A 24,409-nucleotide genomic window follows, 5' to 3' on the forward strand; every position below is an offset into this window, starting at 1 on the left:
CGGCGTTGCTCGAATCGTCTCGCTTGCGAGCAAATTGGAATCAGCGCCCTGTCAATGGCTCGCCAATGGAGCATTTATAGAGCAATGCTTGCCGCATAAAGCGTGCGCGTAATAAGTTTATACAGGGTGTTTCATTCAACGGCAGAAAATTTTCTTCGTGTTATTGACTCTCGTCCAGCTATAAGGTAGATCATTTTCAAGTTAATTGTCACGAACATCGAATATCTTATTTCAACTTTCTACCCCTATATGACGACTGAAGAGTGAGATTATTTTTCCTTAAGTAATTACAAACTGAAATATTCAAATATTTTCTGGATGATATTAGCGTAGCTTTTTGTTTTACTTTCTTATTTTTTAAAAGAAAGATGTTACAAAATAGCGAAGTTATTTGTTTCTTATTTGAAACTTCCTCTAGAATCTAGAACATCGTAATTTGACCCTGACGCATTTTCCGTGTATTCGTCTCTGTGACGTCGTCAACAATTTAATTATGATATACCATTTTGACGTGATATTCTATACATCTAAAACTAGGAAAATGAAAAAAAAATTGATTATTTTAATTAATCAAGGACTGTTTATATTAACAGAACAGAACGGATGATTTTCGTCTGAATATTTTCAGTCTTAATTCATGTCACCCTGTATAAACGCGAAAGAAGGTAGGATGCCAGCTTGTCTTAATCTAAGCGTAGAATATATTCCGTGGGATATGCTGAGTCGAAAAAAAATTTAACATCGAGGGAGACGAAGAAGGTCGAGGGTGGCACCGGAATGCTAATGAGAAAGGTTGGTTGATGAAAGTGTCAAGGACACTTCAGGGTCACTCATGTTTTTCGCTGAAGCGTTATATTTGGTTAAAGAAGCATGCGTGATAAGTGACCATTATGTATTTAAATTTGAGCACGTTTATAGCGGCTGAATAAAGACGACTGAAATTTCGTTTGAAATAAAAGTGTAGGTGTAGTGTGTAAGGTGGCTAGGTTAAATGGAACGCCGTGTATGCATCATTGGAACGGATACAATGGAACGAAATGGCACAATACGAGAAAAATGACGATATTCGAACGATTTAACCCAAATATAACGCTGGACATTTTACTTAAAAAGCGTCCACGGGGCCATTTTTCTAGTCCCTATCGCTTCCTATGAAATATTCATCATCGGTATATCCTGTGATGAATGATAAATCGTTGTTAGCGCAGCGTTCTTCGACCAGATATAATAAAAAAAGAAGGAAATGCACAACCGAGATATTGCTAGAATATAATACTCCATACATGTGTATATGTATACTGATACGAATATATACGTTTCCACATGAAGCGGGAATACAAGGCTGAGGTCGTTTAATCTAAGTTAACGCTCGGTGGAAAATTCGTGAAACTCTGGAAACAGTTTTGTTCCAACAATATAGCTTAGAACTTAATACATTGGCCACAATAATTAGAGAATCGTTAGTACGAATGGCTCCATTGCATTAATCAGACGACGAAGAGCGGAGAAGTCCTATAGACTAATATACAGGGTGGTTGATAACTGGTGGTACAAGCGGAAAGGGGGTGATTCTACGCGAAAAAAGAAGTCGAAAATATAGAATAACAATTTTTCGTTTGAGGCTTTGTTTTCGAGAAAATCGACTTTGAATTTTTGTTCGGTACGCGTGCATTTTATCACGTCTCGTTATAACGGATCTCACTGTAGATCGTTGTCTCGATGGAAAAATTAAAAAAAATTTAAAAAAATTTGTATTCTATATTTTCGACTTTTTTCGCGTAGAATCACCTCCTTTCCGCTTGTACCACCAGTTACCAACCCTGTATATTGACACGTTATTCGTACGATACTATAATAAAGACTGACTTTCAAACAACCATTAAAACAGTGTACACAGACACGAGAAGAAGATACAGAAATTAAAATGACACGAAAAACGATCTTCTAATTGTTTTGAACAATCTAGGTATTGCACACAAGGACAGATTTAATACGATCTTACTGCAAACAAATTGCAACATCAAACACAGCTCTAAACGAAATCTTATCATTTCTAATCAACAAGGTAAAGAATTATCTGAATTACTGTTACGTCGCGTGAGATGGTCCGTGCGACATCCTTCATTGTCTGTCCGTCAAGGATCCGCGTGCCGTTATGTAGACTCTCGATAAACCTAAGGAACCACCATAAACAGAATCTTTTTTACTTAAACTCTAATCCTGTAAGTATTTTCGGTTTATGGATGGTCCACATTCTCAACGCGAGAATTGATTGTAATTTTAATAAATAATAAAAAAAACAATGGATGGTCCTTAAAACAGTCCTTAGGTTTATTGCACGTTCTTACAAATTACGGAGAAAGGGGATATTTGTCTAGCGGAAAAGCAGATTTTTCCCATGAACAAGGTCACCCACGAGCTACCCACGCCGGTAGGAGGCTTCCTCCTCCTATTTTCATTCATTAACGTGGGTCATAACCAATAGGCATCGCGAATCGTTACCCTCACATTCCTGACGAAAAGTGTGAACACGAATCCGCGTTCTTAGTTCAAAAGGCACACTCACACCGAGCTTTCCTCCGTAATAACAATTACCTAGACGTAAAGGGGATTCACAACAGCTATTCCACGGACTTCACCCCGTCGCCTCCTCCTATTAACCTACTATACCTCAATAAACATTTTATTTCAATCGTACCAGCTATTTAGTTTATCTGGCCAAGATATGATATCAATTTATCCATCAGTTTCGATATCTCAAATAAATTATTTATGTTATACTACTTTAACTCTACTGTATCTACAAGTATGCATCTGTTTTCGCGTACCTTGGTTCGCGTACGATCGCAGTTCGTAAAAAGAGAGCTACAGCGCCATCGACCAGTGAAAGCTTCCCTTCAGACCTCGCTCTTCATCTCTCGCGACCACCCTTTGTCACCCTCGCGCAACCGCCCGTTTCACCGTCTCCACCCCCGGCCGCCCATCCCTCCCAGTCACTTTCTTTCCGTACTACTTCTCGTCCCGTCGTTACTAGTCCCCCTTCTGATTTAACCTTCCCCCTTCCTACCATTGTTTCTTTTCCTACTCTTAGCAATACATCCTGCAACACCCGCCATTGTTTTCCACGACAGCCGACGTTTCGAGGGACGAACCGGGAGCAGGGAGCCGGTATTTAACCTTTCTGATATCATGCGTTTCGCAACAGCTCCTTCTTCCCTATAGAGATTCTTCGATAGGTTGCAAAATGGAACAAGCTTGATCGATGAATCGAAGGTTTGAGATAGATGGCTGGTGTTCGAGATGCAGAGAAGTGAAAAGTTGGTGAACTTTGAAGATGTTCTCAAGTCCTTTGTTGCAGGCATACGGTCTAAGAGATCAAACCACATACGATACTGTAAGATCGCGTGTAATCAATCATCTTCTCACCAGAGAAGACAATTAGCCTTCTAAATAGAAGAGATCGCTTTATCCATCTGTAACATCTAAACCACATGAAAAATACGTTCCACGGTTCGCCTCAATTCTCGACGCTTAACTTAAGCAGAACAATCAGCTAAATAAAAAAAAAATGCAGTATAATTTCCAAGAAGAAGCGGTTCTTCGGTCACGTTCAGTTCGAGATTTGAGATGCTTAGCGCATCCTGCGAGAAGTGCAACACGAAGAGGCGAGAACGTGCACACTCTCTTCTCGCTACACTGCCGATGCATTAGTCTAATTGAAATCCGGATGGCATGGCGCGCGTGACCGTACACTGACTCAAGCTGTCACGCTTTCAAATAGGTATAGGCGTGTCATAGATGTGCGCCAGGGTTGCTCACTTGCTACATACCGGGTGACGCGTCCACGTCGTCGCCGTTCTTCGTCACACGATCGTTAATGAAATCGGAATGGTATCGGTTGGATCGTCGTAGCGGATCCTCGAATCCACTTCGAGCGAAGTGAATTAAACATTTCCTTCATTTTCATTAGCGAACAAATTTTTGAAGAAAATTCTAGAGTATCGATGAATTACAATTAAGAATTCAATCTTGCAATACTACGATAGAAAGCACGCCAGTGAACAAAATATAACGCGACGCGCTAAAAGATAAATAACAATAACTCGTAGAGTTAATTTGCCTTTATGAAATGAACATACAAAAATAACTTTAATGGATAGCGTGACTAAAACAATGCGCTTTGCATGGTTGCATTAATTTACTTTTTCTTTCGCGATATCACCTTCATCGACTACATAGATCAAAAAACGTATCCATTCGTTTGCAATCATTTTCACACAGTCTACGTTATCGAATTCAGTTTTCTAATATCATACGCGGCTATGAAAGGATGTTTCGAGAAATTATATTTTACAGTTTTATGAAATTTTAATAAACCGAAGTATTGAAAACGTTACGACCAACTATCGCTCAGTGCTTAATGAATATTAATTCATTCAAATTGCGATTGGTATCTATCTATACTTCGACTCCCGTGCAAATTTAAATTCCAACTTGAATCTTTAAATTGAAATTTAAATTTGAATCGCAGCATGAATTTAGATCGCAATTGGAATCTCTGTAAATGTTGAAGTAAGAATTAATTTTCGTATCAGACGAACGCTTCCGTGACGTTCAATCAGCTCATACGCAGCATCAATCGCGCATCTATTAGCATTCACGGAGTCGCGCCGATGGAAAACAAGAGTTCGTAATCGACGCGTATATCCGCGTGACAGAAAGTAGCAAATTAGCGTCGCGTGTTGCAGATGGAGGATAACCTTGAAAATTCTAGGCAGAAGCGATCGACTGGTCATGTGGAAAACCGACGTGACCGGTCGTGCAACGACACAGAACGAACGCGTCTCCGGGAACGAGCGTATATACTTTCTAAATGCATGCGCGTCGCGTACGCGCATGCGCCGAGAAAGTAAAATGAGATACTTTCTCTACGTGGTCGCAATTCTTAAAGGGGTGGCACCCGTGTAAATAAAAGAAGGAAACGCGTGTCGTAACCGGCGACGAGGGAAACCGTTCAAAACTCAGCGCGCGTACGCCTGCATGCTTATTAACGGAAAATTAAAGCATAACACACTTGGAACGATGTTCCTTCGCCGTTGCAAATGGACCGTGTCTAAAAATATCCACGTGCTCTTATGGAACAACCGTTATGACGTCCCCCTACGTCCTCCGAACGTGTTAAAAGGTGGGCATTTTTATAAACTTATGAAGTACCACGTACAGGGTGACTCGTTTTGAATTGTAGATGAATGTGAGAAGGCATAACGCGTCGAATGAAAAAAAGTCGAATATACGAGGCGTTGGAAGTAAGAACAGACCATTCTCAACGAACTGAATAAGTTCACTGCCTAAAATTGATGCGAGCAAAAAATATTTTATTTAGCGCAACAACTGATTTTGTTGTTGTCTGGATTTGAATTAGAACATATGGGTTCCTCCGTTTATTAGAATAAATTAATAAATTTACAGCCAAACAGGAGAGAAAAGAGAAACTGTTTCGATGTCTCGTGTAACGATCGAGGAAAGAGAAATATCCCTTCGACGAAATATTTCGAAACAAAATAACGATTTCAAAAAAGTATCGAAATTTTGGAAGGATCTTAAAATCTCCTTAGCGCGTCGGACTTTTCTATTTACTTCTTGACACCAGGAAAACTTCTCGACCCTATTTTCCCTTTCGATTCTCCTAACGCTTTCTCCAAATTAGGCCAACGCGTATACGAACACGATGCCTCGACGCTCATTAACGTTGTTCCGCAGCGTTCACCGCCGAAATTACTTTCACGAATGACTGTAAAGCTCACTTGATCGAGTGTTCTGAAACAAAACACGTTAATTCACCAGACATGCACGCAATTAGCATATTTTAGCGGTAAACTGTATCGCCTGATAATATCCAATGTTGCCGAAGACGTTGCTCGGGCGCGAGGCGGAGTGTTTACGCGCGCAAATGAGAGCGAGTACGATTCGTTCTGTCTCTCTTTATCTCGTTCTTCGTTTAGTCTTTTTCTCGGCCTTGATCGCCTGGCCGCGGAGCAAGGACCGTGCAGAAAAAGGAAAGGAGTATATATACCAGGGAGAAGCGGCGAGGATGAAGTGAAATCTGACTTCCCCTCTGTTCCGTCCAGATACACGCGTGTGCCTGGCTAAACGACGCGAGACACGGCTGTACGAATCGTTCGTTTCGATTGGAAACTGAGATTGAGAAGCCTGCTTATGATTAATCCCAACGAGGATGCTAATCCTTTAAGAGCTTGTTGAATTTTAAGAAGAACAAAACCTATCTGATTATCTTTTATGTTTAAATTTATTCATATGTAATGTCTATAAAGTTACATAAAGAACTAACTTTGTTTAAAAAACTCTCCTATTTTGTATTTCTGATAGGAGATTAGATATCTGAACTTTAGCTATATAACGTTATGAAAATATAACTTGAGAATAATATACGAAGAAATTCAGCGGACAATGGAGCACTTTGTAATATGTCTCTGATAAAAAAAAAAAAGTAATAAATAGTAGATGAAAGATGGTTTAACTTCTTGAATTGTATCCAATATGCAACAAGTGAGATTATGAAGTTGCATATAGATTGAAAAGGATTGCTATTGCAAAAGTACAATTGCATATGACGCTTCGAATTACCATTCATTGGAAGATTAAAATTCTGTTAAAGTAGTATCCATTTCGCATATAACGAAATGCGATAAAATTCTATGAATGTGGATAATGACGATGATATATTACAAGATACGTATTCTATGCGAAAGACGCAATCTCACGTGCCTGATAAAAGCTTCTATATTATGACACAATGTTTGTTAACGATTGCTCCTCTATCTTCTGCCTTTTTCAAGATAGAACCGTCAAATCAGGGGAATTGTTTACACGTAAATAAGATATCGTTTAAGGCTGAATGCGTACGAACGACATTTTACCGCGCGATCCCGCTGTGACCATATGCCTATCTTTATTGTTCTTAATAGGAAAACAAAGACACGACATATGGCCGTAGCGGCATCGCGCGATAAAATGTCGCTCGTGTGCATTCGACCTAATAGCACAACTACGTTATCTACTAACGTTTTTCATACTATCGATACAATGAGTGCAAAATGAAAAGAAATATGTTGAGAAAGATATCGCAAAAAAATTCAATTACACCAACGACCATGTCCGAAAAACTTATTGATACACTACTGTTCGCCAAACGATCTTGTGCTTTGAAAAAAAATTGTGTAACTGTATGGAACGTGTTTTTACGACAGACACGATCAAATCAACGTTGCAGTAAAATAACTGACTTCGACTTCACGGTTCGGTTCACACCGCGCAACCATGTAGTAAATTATTATTACAAGGTGTAACATACGCTCTCGAGCAAAGGTAAGAAAGTAATTTACGCGACACATGAACGTTGGCCACGTGCCAACTCAATTACAGTTAAAAGTATGAAAAAAGAACTTCGATCACCGTTTCGACGCTCTTTTTCTGTTTGATTTATCATGAAACGAGTTTTCAATGCGTCCTCGAACCGAGAACGTTCCGCTTCAACCAGAATATGGCTTAAACTTCGCGCCCTCTATTATGACAGCTACTTTCTCTGCTTGGAGATATTTCCGCGAGGAAATCTCTCTAACGTTAAAAATGAAGATATTCTATATGGTGAAAGCTTTACAAACTAGCAGATGGCGCTATTAAGGAAGGAAACGTTGATACCGATCGACCCAAAATCATCGAGTCCCTTTTATGGAAAGTCAAGCGTCACCGATTGCGGAAGGTGAGACGACAGGTAAGAATGAAACAGCACGAAGAAACGTGACGGTGCATCAGGAAGATGGGAAATCATTAACCTTGCTTACTCGAGCCAACGGGTCGTGGAATTTGTATGCGTCATAGGATACGCGGGCATCTTCAGCGACGCTTAAAGAGACGCGAGAATTATAATGCATTGCCACACGTTCATCTTGCGGACACAGTGACAATGCATATGTCTTAGGCTACCGAAGATAATGGATCTACTGCGTCGGACCACACGACTCGACGCATAGCTGACGACTAAGATCAAAAACGCTTCGGAATAACGAATTAGAAAATTCCATCAATTCGCGTCATAAATAAAAAAAATTCCTCCCTATTTCTGCATCACGTTATTACAATTACACGGATTACACAATTAATCGTTCGTGTTAATTTTCCAGTTGATGCATCAAAGTTATTCACAAAGGATTCGCCGATTATGTACTATTATGTACATAATATGTACGTGTATTATTATGTACAATTACACAAGATTCATTTCATATTAATCTACGTATCGACGTAAGAATTTCACTTAATGTAACCATTCATACGTCTAAATTGAATCACCTTATAATAGAACATACGTGCGACAATACAAATCCACGTGGTACACAGTGCTATAGCTATAGCATGTTCTAAATCATTGAATCATTCAAGGTCATCATCTCCATCTTACAAACAACTTTCCCCCTCTTCGTCTTCAAATAGGTTTTTTTTTTATTTATTTATTTAAATTTTACAATTTTTCCAGTAGGATATTGGTAAAATATTATAGCGTTAAAATATTATAGTGGTATAATAATATAACATGCGGGTGGCTACCCCCAGCGGGGTACCATCTTCGTGTTTCCCTAATCCTTGAATGATCACCAAACTTCGAACACGCTATACTCACCGACATCAGCCGGCATAAAGAAAAAAGAAGAATCTCACCTTCCGTAAACTTCTTGGTAATGCCGAAACCAGCGGTAGGTCGTCGCCATCCCCTCCAATTATTACACAACGATTCCGGCTCGCTGCTCCAGCTGCACAGAGAATCCTCTTCGAAACGGTCAGAATCGTCGAAGGAGTAACGATCGGTCTCCTCCCATTCGATTATCTGAGGAGCACTCGATTGACCGGCGACATTATCCACGGCCACGGATACGGCGGAAGCAGCAGCCGGCTCTGTTCCCCGAGCACCGCCGCCAGATCCGCCGCCACCCCCGTTGCCGCTGTTGCTGCTACCATTTCCACCACCCCCTCCTCCGCCGCTTCCACTGCCTCCACCGCCACCGCCGCTACCACCCACCGCCACGGGAGACCGAGCCAGATTGCCTGCCAGTTTTAATTGTCGTACGAATCGGCACGCGCGACACTACGAGCCACTGCGCCCCCGAACGACCACCGTGCTCCGACGACGGCCCCACCGCGATCACGAAGCGACGACACCGCCGCCGTCTCTTACGAGCCGAGCCACCGTTCGACGTGTAAACCCTTCAACCCTGTGCCCCACGCGGATCGCCGCCTGCGGGAGAATAGTTATCTAGGTTATTCAGAGAGTTGACGTACGTTTCTTTTGTTTGGGATATCATGGATCGTATGTGTTGTCTTTCATTTATCAGGATTCGAATTCTGTTTTATTTTGACGCACTATAAACGAATGATTTTTGCATTTATAAGTAGGTAATTATATCGGCCAACTCGATTTGATTTGGTTTTATAAGTAGGTAATTACAGTAGGGAATTCGAACTTTGGATCTTTGGACCTGAATGGTTTAACTGGCTGAACTATTCAGTAATTGTCTACCTGTGCTTAATAGTGAATGAATAGCTCTATTTGTATCTATACAATGACCACTATTCCTCCTTACAATTAGACAATTTGCTTCTCTATTTGATAATACATATAAATATCTCTTATGATTATGTAAGCACATGTTTGAATAAGACAACTTTTGAAACATTACCATTTTCCAAATTCATTCATGCGATGTTACTAAATACATTTATTGCAATGAGAATTAATAAACAAAGTAACGTAGCATTACTCAAATCCCCCCCCCCCTTTTAATTTTTGAATACAACGATATTCACTAACCTCAATATTAAAAGAAATAGTCTTTTTTCACATTGTCCAACAATATATGGAAACGAAAAAGAAAATAAACAACACATACAATGCCGTATTATCAATAAACAATCATAAAATAAGAACTGCAAAACTACGTCACACATGCAACAGGAATAATGAACATTCAATTTGGATGGGACATAAAGAAGAGAATCTTGTGTACATATAGAAAAAAATTTTGTTTAAGAAGAGTCAGACAATATTTCGCGGATGATACTTTTAGTTTATATGTTCGCCAGGCTTTTCATGACTGGACACCTATGAAATTTGTTAATTGAACTCTGATTTGTCCGGCATGGTAGGGTAATTGGTAAATCCGGGCGTACGCCCCTAACCACCGTTTTACCACCGTCAACACGGAGTCCGATACTTCCCTTCTATTAGCCCTCTCTGTCATCACCGACAGCTATAACAGCAACGGTCGCTACTTTTAATTGTTCCACCAATCGGTGTACAAGCAACATTATAATACTTCGTACCCTACATAGTAATACATACTTACTAATGGACGTTTATTGTTTCAAAAGAATTGAATTATTTTGCTCTATTTTATACTAATTTGACATTTAACGTCATAAATGAAAATTGATATTTAAAAATAGAGAAATATTTAACATTGTAATAATTAAATAATTTTTACATTGATATATTTAAATAATCGTTGTCTCTTATTATTCTTGTCCAATTTCCAATCGTTTAGATAAAGAAACCGATCGACGTCGTTCGAAAGATCATTTAATATGCTAATGGTAATGAGATTAGTCTGTTAAAAACAGTCGATCACATTTTCAAATACTTTTGTTCTTTGTCGCTGTCATGTTTTATCCGTGATGCAGAAGAAGGTCACCTTTCACTTTCCAATTCTGTTATTCGGTTTTGCTTATTTTCCGTAAATAAATTTAAACCGAAGTCTAGCATACCGCCGGAAGTTAACCCCCTTAACATTCGAATTAAAACGGATATTTAGTATGAATAATTGAATATGTCTCCCGAATCGTGTCTTCCGTGAGTAAGGTGCAACACCGACTGTAGCGCGTCGATCATGTAAACGCGTAAATAATCACCGAAGCACTGCGCGGAAAAAAACTTTTCTCTTTATAAACACTCTTGTTTGTGCACGTGTATTAGAGCGACAATACCATAAAACAGATATTACACTCGTGACATTGGAATCACACAGATCGATTAAATCTGACTATTATTCGAAATTAACAAGTCCTCACCTAAACATGGGAAACATTTAAAAAGACATCGAATATACGTTACTGTGGTTATTCGAAAACATTAAATTGCTTAAAACGCTGAGTAAAACAGAAACAGCTGATTTACGTCACTTCAATGTTTGAAGAAGCGTATTGATTTTTCGTATATTAAAGTATCATTTTCATATTTTGGATAATTTCGCGCCAGTCCTACATGCGAACGAAAAAAAACAAGCAAAAAGAAAGAAAGTTAGAACGTCGATACATATGTATGTATATAGTCTACCGTAAACAATTAAGAAAGAAGAAATGTCCGATTTGTCAGCAAAGAATGTATAGCCTGTGGCGAATGTCAAACGAGCGGCCGTAAGATTAAGGTTAGAAAGGATTAGGTTAGGTTGAGCTTGCGTACAGAAGAAAGGGCAAAGAAAATTCGAAAGAGGGACACAAACGTATCAGTGACGCGACAGACGGAGGCATAAGGACCTTGGCGGGTCGACAGACCCACGTCAAGAACGTGCGACGACCCCGACCCCGCATAGAGGAGCAGTCCCTCTCCTTTCATACATCTACTACCCCGTATGTCTCACTCTTCCACCTTTCACACCTTTTGTACACATGGATTTCTAACCCTTTTCCTGCTTACCTCACCCTCTCTAACAAGTTTAACGTTCGGTCACTGGTGCACTTCACACCCCTCTTTCCTTCTTCTACTACTACTACTACTATTGCTACTGCTACTAGCACCACCGAACGAACAGTACGGTACCAGAACAAAATGAGGAATAGTACATAAACATGTATATAAGTATGTATATATATGTACATATATGTATATATATGTATATATATACTTTATGTATAGACACATACACACATAAAACAGCGCACTCGACAACAGAGTAGGACAGCTGAGCCACCACTGCCCCACCAGTTTTATGTAAGAGACATCTTGCACCGTGTCCGCGGTACCTTCCGCGAAGGTTAAGCCCGATACGGGCACACGAATAATCGCAGTAATTTACGTTAGAATTGCGCACTACACCACTGCACTAGATCAAAACTTCAGCTAGGCTACCCCATCGACGACAACAACAAATATGGCGAGCGAACCTCCTCCTGCGCCTCGCTGCAACGACTGCCGACTGTCCGCTAGGTGGCGATCAAAACGCCGCCCCAACGACCCCTACCCGTTTCACAGCTTCGGTCATACTCGGGCTATCTCGGATTTTGCTCCGATTATTTCGCGGCATTTTCAAATACGAAATATATACCTCGTTGTGAACATATTTTTAAGTGTATATACATGGAGAATCGAATTAAATCATGTGAAAGAAGTTATGTATGATGTCACTTTATATTATTTGCTATTGCAATCACGCTATTGAATAATGTAGTTATTATGGTTATCAATAGAAATGTTTACAATGTATCTAACTATTATAATCGTAATAATGTTATTATAATATAATGTCTTGTATCAAATAAAGTTTATATTCTTTATTTATGCTCTTTTTATGTATTGTTTCTTCCTTTATCTCCTATATATTTTCGTCAAATTTGCAATCATTGCTATCGAATTGAATACGAATTTACATAGTCAAACCAGGTGAAGCACATCTAATCTTAGATTATCCCAAGTATCTAGTGACATTTTTATCCAATCATAATTCTTGAATTGTGCAGGAAATTTCGCGGGCTTTTATATACTGTTTATGATTTTAACGTATGTGAATATTTATGATCTCTGGTAATTATATTTGAACAATTACATATTCTGACAAGCAAAGTGTGCGATGATATATGATATTTAAATCATTACTTGTCATTGTATTACATCCCTCTGAAGCATATGATTTAATAACATTATTTGTTATATCAAAGGTGGTATATGAAATAAAGTTGAGATAATTTAAGGATAATTTAAGTGAAATAAAATTCAGATAATTTAAAATAAAAGCATTTAATATACAAAATGTCATCGAATAAAGGCCACGAATCAAAAAAAAATCCAAATGATACAATGAAAATTTTAATTGCAACCGATATTCATCTAGGCTTTGAATATAACAAGAAAAGAGGTTGGTTTTTGTAACTTATTATCTCTATTATTGAAATAAAGTACAATTTATGATATAATATTCATATTTGATATTCACTGATTAATGTAAGGGCAAGAAACAGAAGATAGTATCACAACGTTTGAAGAAATTCTGCAATATGGAATAAAATATAACGTAGACTTTATACTTCTTGGTGGAGATTTATTTCATGATGCCAAGCCATCGCAGACTGTAATGATAAAATGTATGGAACTATTAAGGAAATACTGTTTAGGAAATAGGTAAATAAAAGTTATTCTGCCATATTTTTTACATGTATTAATCAAAATATTATTTCTTAGGGAAATTAAAATTCAATTCTTAAGTGATCCAGAAATTGTATTTCGTCACTGTGCCTATAAAGTTGTGAACTATGAAGATCCAAATATAAATATTAGTATGCCAGTATTTTCTATTCATGGAAATCATGATGATCCAAGTAAGATATATAATATTTATCCTAAATACAATTATAACATTCTTTCAACTTATTCCTTATTGTCAATAAAATAATAGGCTTTGGAGCTGTTGGATCAATGGATTTATTATCAGTATCTGGTTTAGTAAATTATTTTGGGAAATCGACAGACCTTACTAAACTAACCATTGCTCCTATAGTTATAAAAAAGGGTGAAACCCATGTTGCACTGTATGGGTTAAGTTACATGAATGATCAAAGATTATCTCGACTATTAAAAGATTTTAAAGTAAAATTATAAGGAAATTTATTTATTTGATATACATGTTTTTTATATATTTGTATTAACAAGTATACATTTTTTATAGCTCGATATGTTACGTCCAATGGAGCCTGAAGATTGTTTCAATATATTTGTTATACATCAGAATCGCTCACCATGGAGTGAGCATGGATATGTTCCACAAGGCAAATTACCAGAGTTTATTAATCTTGTTATATGGGGTCATGAACATGAATGCCGTATTACTCCAGAACATATCCCTGAAACTACATACTATGTTTCACAACCAGGTATACAATAATTTTTTTATATTGCTTAAATTATAATGCAAAGATTACGTACAAAGGTTCTATATATCTATATATCCAACATTGAAATTACAGGAAGTTCTATTGCTACCTCCCTATGTGAAGGTGAAGCAAAACCCAAACACATTGGTATTTTGAGTGTGAATAAAATGGATTTTAAATTACAAAGTATAAAACTGCAGACTGTTAGACCATTTATTTTTGACAATCTAATTATTCAAGATCAAGATATACCAATACAAAATAATGAGCCACGCTCTGCATCTGTATACAATTTTGTTGATAATTACATAGAAAATGAACTCATACCCAAAGCCAGCATGCAGTTGTCTGGTCATCCCAAACAACCTATTTTGCCTTTGTTGCGTCTAAGAATATTTTACAGTTCTGAGGACGAAATCTTCGATCAAAATAAGTAACATTTAATTTTATTTATATTTTTTAATTAATTTAACACAGGGATAAACATATATAATATGAAATATGTTTCAGATTGGCACAAAAATATTGTGATGAGGTTGCTAATCCCATGGATATGATTGTATTTCGCAAAAAAAGAGTTGTTAGTAAGAACGCAAAGACAAATTTGACAGACTTTGGTGATGAATTCGAAGAAATGGCACAAATTCTCTGTTATGAGGCAAATAAGGGTCTAAAATCATTATTGTTATATTAATTAATATTCTTCAAATATAAAGAGCTCTTTTTTTTGTTAGGATGAAAAAGATTGGAACAAAACTGTACAAGGAGGTATAAAGAAACACTTCAGTTTAGAAGAAAATAGAGATAAATTAACGGTATTAACCGTTAATGGTTTAAACGAAGCGTTAAATCGATTTGTTAATGCAGGAGATATAGACGCTTTTAAAGATATTGTGAATCATCAAATAAAGAAAACTATTGCTCATTTGGAAACTTGTGAGGTTGATACTGTTGAAAGTATTTGTAATGAAATTAGGAATTTTAGAAATAACCGAATGCAGGAAGAAGAAGAAACCACTGAGGTATATTTAAATTAGAAAAATTACTGTGATAATATTAACTTATTGCTAAAGTTTAAACTTATGTAGCTTACAGTTTTGTATACAATAAATTTATTATTTTCACAGAAAGGTTTTGAAATTAATGCAAATAAAGATATTAGTATCAGTGATGAAGATGAAGACAGAAATACGATGCCTACAACTAAAGGAAGTAGAGGACGCGGACATGGACGTGGACGTGGAAAAGCTAGTACGAAAGCTAGTACAATTTCAACTACACATTTGTCTGCAAAGCTAGGAAAGAAGATGGTAAATTGTGAAGATTTTTTAAACTAATAATTTTATATATTATAATTATTTATTATATTTTTTATACATCGTTAATAATTATTGTATATTTCTTGTCGTTAGGATCAAAATATTCGACAAAATTATATGAAATCATTAGATACAACTAAGAAGAATAAGCCTAAAGAAATCATTATAGACGATTCTGATTGAAATATAAATTATTAAAACTGATTCTTGAAAAAGATTGTATTTTACTTTATTTTAAAATAAATTATTTTTTATATTTATTAGACGTTTACGATAATTACTTATCCTTGAAAATATTTTTATATTTCTATTTTATTATTATGATTTACATTTCGATATTCGATACTATCGAAACTCAACTCGTTCACTAGGCACCGGAAGTTACTTTCCTTTAGACTTCCAACGTTGGTCGTGTTAGACAAGCGAATTTTAGTAAGTTCAATTGAAAGGTATTTTTCCCCGAAAACTTGTCGCTCTTCAAAAAATAACGTCTTAAATATATTAAGTAAACATATTCGAATAAATTGTGCTTAAATTATTTTCTTATTATTCATTTAACGTTAAGATGCTAGTGGCTGAATTTTAATTCATGAGGTTCTTGTATACTTGTTCTGAATCTCTGTCAAGACATAACCTCGTAAAATCTAAATTGTGTAAATTAAATAATTTTAAGATCTTAAATGATTACATTTTGGAATATTGTAATATTGTAACAGAATATATTTATAAAGAGATATAATATTTTATGTAGAAATGCCACCAAAAAGAGGAAAAATACAAAAGGAAGAGGTCCAAGTGTCTCTTGGACCACAACTTCGTGAAGGTGAAGTTGTTTTCGGCGTTGCTCACATTTTTGCGAGCTTTAACGATACTTTCGTTCATGTAACCGATCTTTCTGGAAGGTATATTTAACGAAAAATTTTAAACTTATTAAATAATTCAATGTTTCGTACGTAAAAATTAATACATTTTTCTATAGGGAAACTATTGCAAGAGTTACTGGTGGAATGAAAGTTAAAGCAGATCGTGATGAAGCTTCTCCATACGCTGCTATGCTTGCTGCTCAGGTAAAAAAATGTTGTATTGGTGTATCTCAAATATATCCACATTCAGGCAGCTCCTAGATGGTATTGTTTAATCGTAGGAGCGTTCATGTTTGTGGTAAATCAAATTTCTTTCTTTGTATGGAAGTGTGCTTGCATAAATCACTTCTTTACCTGGGAAGATACATTTTATACAAAAACATGTTTATAATTATATGTAATAAATAATAAATTTTAACATTATGAAACTAAAAAATACTTTTGTCTTTAATAGGATGTAGCAGAGAAATGCAAATCCCTTGGGATTACAGCACTTCACATTAAATTGAGAGCAACTGGAGGTAACAAAACGAAAACCCCTGGTCCAGGTGCACAATCTGCCTTGCGTGCACTTGCACGTTCTAGTATGAAAATTGGCAGAATTGAGGATGTCACGCCAATTCCATCTGACTCTACACGTAGAAAGGGTGGTCGTCGCGGAAGAAGATTATAAATTATGTTTCTATGTGTGGTTGATTGACTTTCAAAAATAAAAATTTAAAAAATGTGCTGTGTTATGTTTTTATATTCTTATCTATACACATGATAGTAAAATTTTACATAATACACAAATTATATAATATTAATTAGTATCAAATGCAGTGCTTGTATACTACTCTTTTAATACATTTTTGTATAAATTTGTAATGTAAGGAATCCTGTATTAAAATCGTACATCCTGAATTTTCTTAACTTTCATGTTAAAAAAAGATTATATTTATTAGTAACCACACATTATAAACTAAATATAAATTAACATTTAAATAATAAGTGATACATATAGAATATGTGCAGCTTAAGTTAATCATTGAAGTTTAATATTTATGACAGTAACAAGCATTAAGCACTTCCAACGATATTGCCTACAGTAAGATAAAGTTTAACTTTGAGATCTAATTTTTGAGGCGCTTTATGTTCCAATGTAGTAATAGTATTCACATATCTATACTGCATAACAAAGCCAATTATAATTGGTTGACCATCACTCTCTTGTATATTTTCATGTGGAGTTACATGTAATTTTATTACAGCTTTATTACCTTTTCGCCAAATCACAAACCTTTAATAAAAAAAAATATTAGATTTTTAACATATAGTAAAACATGGTCCTAATTAAATTTATTGAAAAGTAAAAGTAAAATTATATATACTTAGGATCATCTTGAAAATTATGCGTATCACCGGTATCGTCATATTCAGCAGCATCATCTCTACGAGGCAAAATCAGAGGACTGTGAGGAAGTACTAAATCTGCATTTGCAGTAATTTTTATAGGTTTTGTTTCCTCTGCTACAGGCACTTGTCGTACAATAGAAGGTAATAAATTTGGGGATTCAGATCCCTAAAATTATAGCAATATTAGAAACAGCATAATTTAGGAAATAGCAGGCCTACCTGGCCCTTTACCTGTTGTGTATTATCCTGTTTAACTTCCTCCTTCTCGTCCACAACTGTCAAAGTAGGTGTCATTGGTGTATCCAAAGATAATAGTACCACCTGAGTTTGATGTTGAGTTGGATTGCAAAACTTTAAGAGCAATTCACTTGATTTACCGGGACGGAGAGGTTCGCAAGTAACGATCCTCACTTCCGGAACGTGATAACTACAGCATAAATACATATTAATACCAAAAGGAGAATAATTTATAAAATATAAACTTACAATGCAGCAAGTTGAATCTTAAACTTTGCAGAATGTGAACAAAAATCCGGTTTACAAAGATTATGTTCGCAAACTCGACATCGTTGCGATCTTCTAACTAGCAATTGTCTATGCTGTGGACGTAATTCATTTACATTTTCTGTTTGTACATCTGGTTGTTGCAATCGCTGTTCCAATGTAGTAACTATATTCAAAAATTTTGTTTTTTAATTTTTGAAATAAAAGATTTCATTTGATGACTCTGATACAAGTAAATGCTTACTCTTAGTTATTTCGACTGGTTTTGTAAAAATATCTGTTGGCAATTCCTCTACTTCTACATTGGCAACAGCTGGAGGTGGTTGATCAGTTGATTCAGTAGCAGGCTTTGTAGGATGTCCTATACGTTTACGAACCATAGCAGATGTTATTCTGAACATAGCCTAAAATGAAAATAAAGATAAAGCATATATATTCTTTAAATCAGAATATGCCTCCTAAAATGAGTAATTTTTTGAACCCATTACAATTTGCATATAAGGATGCTTTGGTCGAAATTTCTTTTTTTCAGATTGTTGTTTTTCTATAGAAGCCAGTATTTTATGATAATCAATCAAAGTATTAATCCGGTTCATATGAGGATTTTCTTGTTCAGGCCAACCTCCAGTAGCTGGTCAAGACAATGTAAAATTATTGTTTTATTATTAAAAAATATTTTAATATTACAAGACAATAATATAATAAGTATTTTGAATAAACATACCCACAGACTGATCTGGAATACCAGCATCTCTGGAAGTCCATCGACATAGTGAACAGGATAGATAATAAACTTTCTTTGGTGTTGTTTTAATATCTTTGGAATCTTCACCTTCAACAGGTACTACTCTTAAAGGTGCATGTCCAGCTCTCGTGGATAATGTTTGAAAGCAGCATGGACATTTGAAACAATTTGAACATCTGTCAACATATTCATAAAATACTACAAGGTGCAATTGATTGTATATTTAGAGATGTACATTTTCCTAAAGCTTACTTATTCTTTTTAAGGCGAACTTCTGATGATGGCAAATTTTCCATACAATTGGGACAATAATGTGAATCAACCTATTAACAAAAATAAAAATTTAATACTCAAACTGAAGACAATCTTATAAGAAGTGATCAGATTATATTCATAATCCATAATTAGATAATATTTAAATAAAATTTAAAAAATATATATATATACCTCTTGACAGACACAATATCCGCAACGGATCTTCGAGCAATGTCTACAAAAGTAAATCTTTGAAATCGGTTTTAGAGAGCCACAGTTACATACATAACGCACATAATCGGGTTGATTTAAATACGACATGATTTATTGTAGATTTTGATCTTATTTAGAAAAAGAAAACGACAGTTCTACTTGTCATAAAATAACACATCCTTCAACCTACATTTCATCTTTACTTCGAACCATCTTTAATCGTATGTATAGTGTAGCAACCATAGCAAACTGCTAAGTTAAAATTAAAAAATCCCCATATCGAATGAAAATTTAATAATTCTTGTTTCTATAATATCCTATTCGTTTCCAAATTATGTTGTAATTTATAAATATTATGTTTCTTACTATCAATTAGTGCATTAAAATAATGCATTAACTATAGAAGTGTTTAGCATAAAATAAACTAGTTCTAAAGTTATTAACAAGTAGCAGAAATTTCGTCTCTGTAAGTAGTAATAATACAGTTTTGCACTTGCAGTTAATACCAAGATCAGTTTAAGCGGTAATAACTCTAAAATACATAAGAGTATACAAAGTAATGTGAATACTTTTGGTTATTGTCTAAAAAATAAAACTATTCTTTAAATAAGTCATTAATATACATGGAGATATTTAACTTCAATTTTCTTTTGTATATTTAGTATCCAAACGCAGTTAATGATGCTTTCACAAAAGTTATTACAAAATAGTAAAATTCTAAGTTCAAAGAGCAATTATATATTAAAGAGATATTTAAAGAAAGCAGTTGAACTTCCTCCAAATTATCAAGAAACTAAACTTCAGCCACTTCCAGAACAGAAACCTGAAAGAATATCATTTCTAAGGGCTTTAATTATAGGAAAAGTTGATAGTGATGTTTTCGTGTATCCTGAACAAATATCTCCTAGATATGAAGATTACTTTACCTGGATAAAACCAATTGAAAGTTATATATCGCATTGTACTAATAAAAATGTGGGTAAAAACGAGATGTTGGACCACCTTAGAGAACTTGGTGTGTTTCGGACACATATTGGAGAAAAATATTTTGGTTTAAGTTTATCAAAAACAGAATCATTGAAACTAGTAGAGCTACTCAGTAATTTTCCTTGGTTGGGTACATATATAATAAAGAATCATATTCTACCAATTGAAATAATTGATAAATATGGATCAAATAGTCAAAAGCTTGAATATTATCCAAAAATTATGAGTGGTGACATAATTCCTACAGTATGTGTACATGAAGGTGACTATGGTACAAATATTGGTAATATTGAAACTTATGCAATGCAGCATACAGATGATTCATGGTTATTAAATGGTAAAAAATCATTTGTTGTGAATGGAATAAATTCAAATCTATTTTTAGTTTTTGCAAAACATATAGCACGTAATACAGGGAAAAGCAAACCAACTTCATTCTCTTTATTCTTAGTTGAAAAAGATTTTGGAAATGTTTCTTGTACAAATGTATATGATACAATTGGTAGACATGAAACACCTACTTGTACAATTAACTTTGAAGATACAATAGTACCTAATAAAAATATTATAGGTACACCTGGTGGTGCATTAGATGTATTAATGGAATATTTGAAACCTGGACGACAAAATATATCTGGCCAAGCAATTAGTATTTTACGAAACTTTTTAAATCAATTAATACCAGATATTATACACAAGAAACACTTTGATAGAGATTTGTATAACTTTGATGTAGTAAAAAGAATTTTAGGTGAAATATCATTTTGCTTATATACTATGGAAAGTATGGCATATCTTACAACTGGAATGATAGATGACTATAAGAATATGAATGCTGATGTGGAGGAAGCTATTATTGAAACATATTGTGCAAATAATTGTTTGAAATGTATTCAATCAGGATTACAATTAATGGGTGCACGAAGTTATATGAAGAATGAATCATATATAGAAGCATTTCATGATGCTATGGCTTTAACAACAATGGATATAAACAACTTGGATGCCAATACATTTGCATCAGGATCTGTCATACAATTTTTAGGACAAACAATGTCTGGGCATATATATAAGAAAAGAAATAGTTTTCAATTTCCTTTTTATAATATGTTTGATAGGATGTTTGATAAATACATGATAAAATTAAATGCTGGGGAATACTTTCACCCAACATTCAAATATGCTGTTGCATATATGGAAGATGCTATAAACAGACTTAAAGATGCTATTTTAATATTATTTGAAGAGGAGGGGACAAACATTATAGAACGATACGCAGATCTGCAGAGAATAACTACTATGTTAACTGAAATATATGCAACATATGCTAATCTGACACGTGCATCAAGATCATATTGCATTGGTGCTAGAAATTCAGATCTTGAGAAAGATTTGGCAATTAAAATGGCATTTGTATCACATATAAAAATATGTGAAATTCAATCACAAATAAACAACACTTCATTATTTAATGGTGATAAATTGTATTCAGATGCAATGGATCTTGTGTATGAGCAACGTAAATATTCATTAGCACATCCTTTAACTAAGACATTCTAAGCATTTAATTGATATAGCTATTGCAATTTTGTAGTAATCAAATTTATTTTCGATGTATATTGTGAAAAATAATTTCTCAAATTTTAAATAGTAGATAAATAAGAAAACATATTTTGATTAACGATTATGTATTTATATCTAAGTAGCAGTGTATAATAATTCTCCTTACATTACATTAAATTTAAAAGCAAAATAATGTCTCTTTTTCATGACTACCCTAACACAACATTTTAGAGAGGTATTTTCAATCAATCTTATATTATAGGAATTAGAATTTTATTTTTATACGTCATTACTACGAATTCTAATGTATACGCAAAAAGGTGGACGGTATTTTTCTACGAAAAAATACAACTATAGTTCTAAAATTGGAAGTTCAAAATTCTATTAAATTTATTTTAATTATAGTATCACTATAATTTTTCTGCTTGAACAATAACATGTTCTTCCCTGTATAAATCCTTCGGAGACCAACAACTTCTTACACAAGTATATATTAAAACAGTTCCAAATTCAATTTGAAAATTTTTTTCAACTCGTGGTTGAAGTGTTAATTTGGAAATCAATGTAGGCAAAATTTGAACTTCAAATGTCATTTCACCTCCGCAATGTCGGCATTTCCCAACACATCCACTGATAGGATATAATAATAATGGTGCAGAGTTATCTCGGGAATATCTAAAATACAGAAGACCACAAAAGATTTAATCTCAATATAATACGTAATTAACATTTAAAATATTATTTATGTTTTTACCGTAAAAGTTGACCAGGATTCTTTTGTATTTGAGATATGAAATTATGAAACATTTCATCTCCATGCATTGGAGTGCCTTTTTCATATTTTTCTGAGTCTGTTTCTATAGTTTTACCTTCATCTATGTCTGCTCCAGCTTTTGATGATAAATCTGGATTTCTGTATTGGTATTCTAATAGTAAATCACGTACATGTTGTGGCACATCTGGACTGCAATCTTCTTCTTCTTCGACGGAAAGAAATATTTCAACAAACGATAATTTTGTATCTGTGTTTGATTCTACTTGAATAGGAAATGGAGTTACTTCTTGTAATAAACTAATTAGATCACATTGAGGCTGAATTGGAGTATCGATACAAACAACTTCGCTTTCTTCTCCATCAATTTCAGCAGATGCTTGAGGAGAATCTAATCTACCTACAGCACCTACTCCAACTGGAGATTCTATACTTGCTGGACTAAAATGAATTACATTTGTACAATGAATAGATAAATTTTTATAAACATCAAAGTTCTCTAGCAATTTTTGTTTTTTTTAATACATACATTTCATACATACCTATTTGCATTAGGATCATCAACATGTAATGCAGAAAGTTCTTCTCTTATATTTTCATCTATTTCTTTTTGCAAGGAAAAATGAAAATCTGTTAGATTATTTGGCAATAGATTATTTCCATTTTGTTCAGAATTGTCATTTAAGTTATCACCCCAATCATCTGCATCTGATAACCATGATGTTGTAGATGGTATTACTATGCTACTACTATCTAAAACATTTGGTTTCCATTCATCCTCTGATACTTGAACTCTCAAACAAGTCCAACTCTCATTTTGATTCCAACAATTTGGATTTATACATGTGAAAATATAAAGCGTTCGATGATATTTAGAGTTATCTAACGGAACATATAACTGAAGAGCCAGGAGCTGATACAGTCTGCACAGTCTACATTGTGGTAATGACAGTATATTTTTTTCATAGCAGTTCTATAAATAAAAACAACATGTTTAATTTAATTTATAGTAATAATATTAAATACAATGTATAGCTTAAGGATTAACTCAAAAGTAATTAATATTATATTATTTATCGATTTAAACTGCACAATAAATACACAACATTATTCAATTATAAAAAGAAAAGAAAAAATGAAGAGAGTTCGGAGAGATTTGAAGAAGTTAAATCTGATTTAAAAAAGAAAATCACTTACTGGAAATCCACCGATCTTATTTGTCATAAAATTAATATTTGGACGATGTTTATCAGTGACATATTCGTCTTCGTATCCCAAGTACACTTTTGTCCGGTTATCACAAGCCATTAAGTTTGATTAAAATTATATTTCTTCATTGGAAGACTTCGTAATAGAATAGAGAATATTTTAATTCTCAATTTGCGGTTGTATTCAACACTGGACAGCTGACATGTATCAGTATCGGTTCACGCGTGCGCTCTTAACAGTATCCTACGGCTCTCTTATCGATTTTTGAATACTTTATGTACAAGTAAATATTACATAAAAAAAGTCATATTTTAGTTACATAGTTTACATTTTAACAAGCCTAACATAATAACAGTATCACGAATTGTTTTAC

The 24,409-nt window shown here is 34.6% G+C and overlaps 6 protein-coding genes across 8 annotated transcripts in view; 3 read left to right on the plus strand and 3 right to left on the minus strand.

The window, feature by feature from the left end:
- Positions 1-10,313, minus strand: part of LOC117231936 (zinc finger SWIM domain-containing protein 8) — a 108,316-nt gene extending 98,003 nt beyond the window's left edge. The window contains exons 1-2 of the mRNA XM_033490946.1: positions 10,263-10,313; positions 8,737-9,160 (exon numbers count right to left, since the gene is read on the minus strand). Coding sequence (XP_033346837.1) covers positions 8,737-9,160; positions 10,263-10,313 — 475 coding nt within the window. The remainder of the gene's footprint in view (positions 1-8,736; positions 9,161-10,262) is intronic.
- A 2,490-nt stretch (positions 10,314-12,803) lies between these two features.
- On the plus strand, positions 12,804-15,750 carry LOC117231950 (double-strand break repair protein MRE11). The gene is made up of 10 exons (XM_033490976.1): positions 12,804-13,199; positions 13,291-13,462; positions 13,523-13,659; positions 13,737-13,927; positions 14,007-14,211; positions 14,305-14,644; positions 14,722-14,869; positions 14,946-15,233; positions 15,339-15,521; positions 15,624-15,750. The coding sequence occupies exons 1-10, from the start codon at positions 13,094-13,096 to the stop codon at positions 15,711-15,713; spliced, it is 1,860 nt and encodes a 619-aa protein (XP_033346867.1). The 5' UTR covers positions 12,804-13,093; the 3' UTR covers positions 15,714-15,750.
- A 127-nt stretch (positions 15,751-15,877) lies between these two features.
- LOC117231944 (40S ribosomal protein S14a) lies at positions 15,878-17,121 on the plus strand. Of its 2 annotated transcripts, none has more exons than XM_033490961.1 (4): positions 15,878-15,962; positions 16,282-16,432; positions 16,510-16,597; positions 16,848-17,121. In XM_033490961.1, exons 2-4 carry the CDS (start codon positions 16,284-16,286, stop codon positions 17,064-17,066), a joined length of 456 nt encoding a protein of 151 aa, XP_033346852.1. In that variant the 5' UTR covers positions 15,878-15,962; positions 16,282-16,283; the 3' UTR covers positions 17,067-17,121. The 2 variants fall into 2 exon arrangements, with proteins under 2 accessions (XP_033346852.1, XP_033346853.1); XM_033490962.1 differs by having other exon boundaries at positions 15,961-15,979.
- A 171-nt stretch (positions 17,122-17,292) lies between these two features.
- Positions 17,293-19,738, minus strand: LOC117231941 (dynactin subunit 4). 2 transcript variants are annotated; one of them, XM_033490952.1, is made up of 9 exons: positions 19,485-19,738; positions 19,290-19,360; positions 19,017-19,213; positions 18,781-18,923; positions 18,537-18,696; positions 18,275-18,458; positions 18,020-18,215; positions 17,764-17,954; positions 17,293-17,672 (listed from the first exon to the last, which is right to left on the minus strand). In XM_033490952.1, the coding sequence occupies exons 1-9, from the start codon at positions 19,611-19,613 to the stop codon at positions 17,453-17,455; spliced, it is 1,491 nt and encodes a 496-aa protein (XP_033346843.1). In that variant the 5' UTR covers positions 19,614-19,738; the 3' UTR covers positions 17,293-17,452. The 2 variants fall into 2 exon arrangements, with proteins under 2 accessions (XP_033346843.1, XP_033346842.1); XM_033490951.1 differs by having other exon boundaries at positions 18,008-18,215.
- A 101-nt stretch (positions 19,739-19,839) lies between these two features.
- On the plus strand, positions 19,840-22,245 carry LOC117231940 (complex I assembly factor ACAD9, mitochondrial). Its single transcript, XM_033490950.1, has 2 exons — positions 19,840-19,971; positions 20,168-22,245. The coding sequence occupies exon 2, from the start codon at positions 20,184-20,186 to the stop codon at positions 22,050-22,052; it is 1,869 nt and encodes a 622-aa protein (XP_033346841.1). The 5' UTR covers positions 19,840-19,971; positions 20,168-20,183; the 3' UTR covers positions 22,053-22,245.
- On the minus strand, positions 22,164-24,398 carry LOC117231942 (programmed cell death protein 2-like). Its single transcript, XM_033490953.1, has 4 exons — positions 24,025-24,398; positions 23,370-23,800; positions 22,810-23,268; positions 22,164-22,730 (listed from the first exon to the last, which is right to left on the minus strand). Exons 1-4 carry the CDS (start codon positions 24,133-24,135, stop codon positions 22,466-22,468), a joined length of 1,266 nt encoding a protein of 421 aa, XP_033346844.1. The 5' UTR covers positions 24,136-24,398; the 3' UTR covers positions 22,164-22,465.
- Positions 24,399-24,409: the final 11 nt, after the last annotated feature.

This window comes from Bombus vosnesenskii, unplaced genomic scaffold (assembly GCF_011952255.1).
Source record: "Bombus vosnesenskii isolate JDL3184/JDL3185 unplaced genomic scaffold, Bvos_JDL3184-5_v1.1 scf7180000013276, whole genome shotgun sequence".
Taxonomy (NCBI): domain Eukaryota; kingdom Metazoa; phylum Arthropoda; class Insecta; order Hymenoptera; family Apidae; genus Bombus; species Bombus vosnesenskii.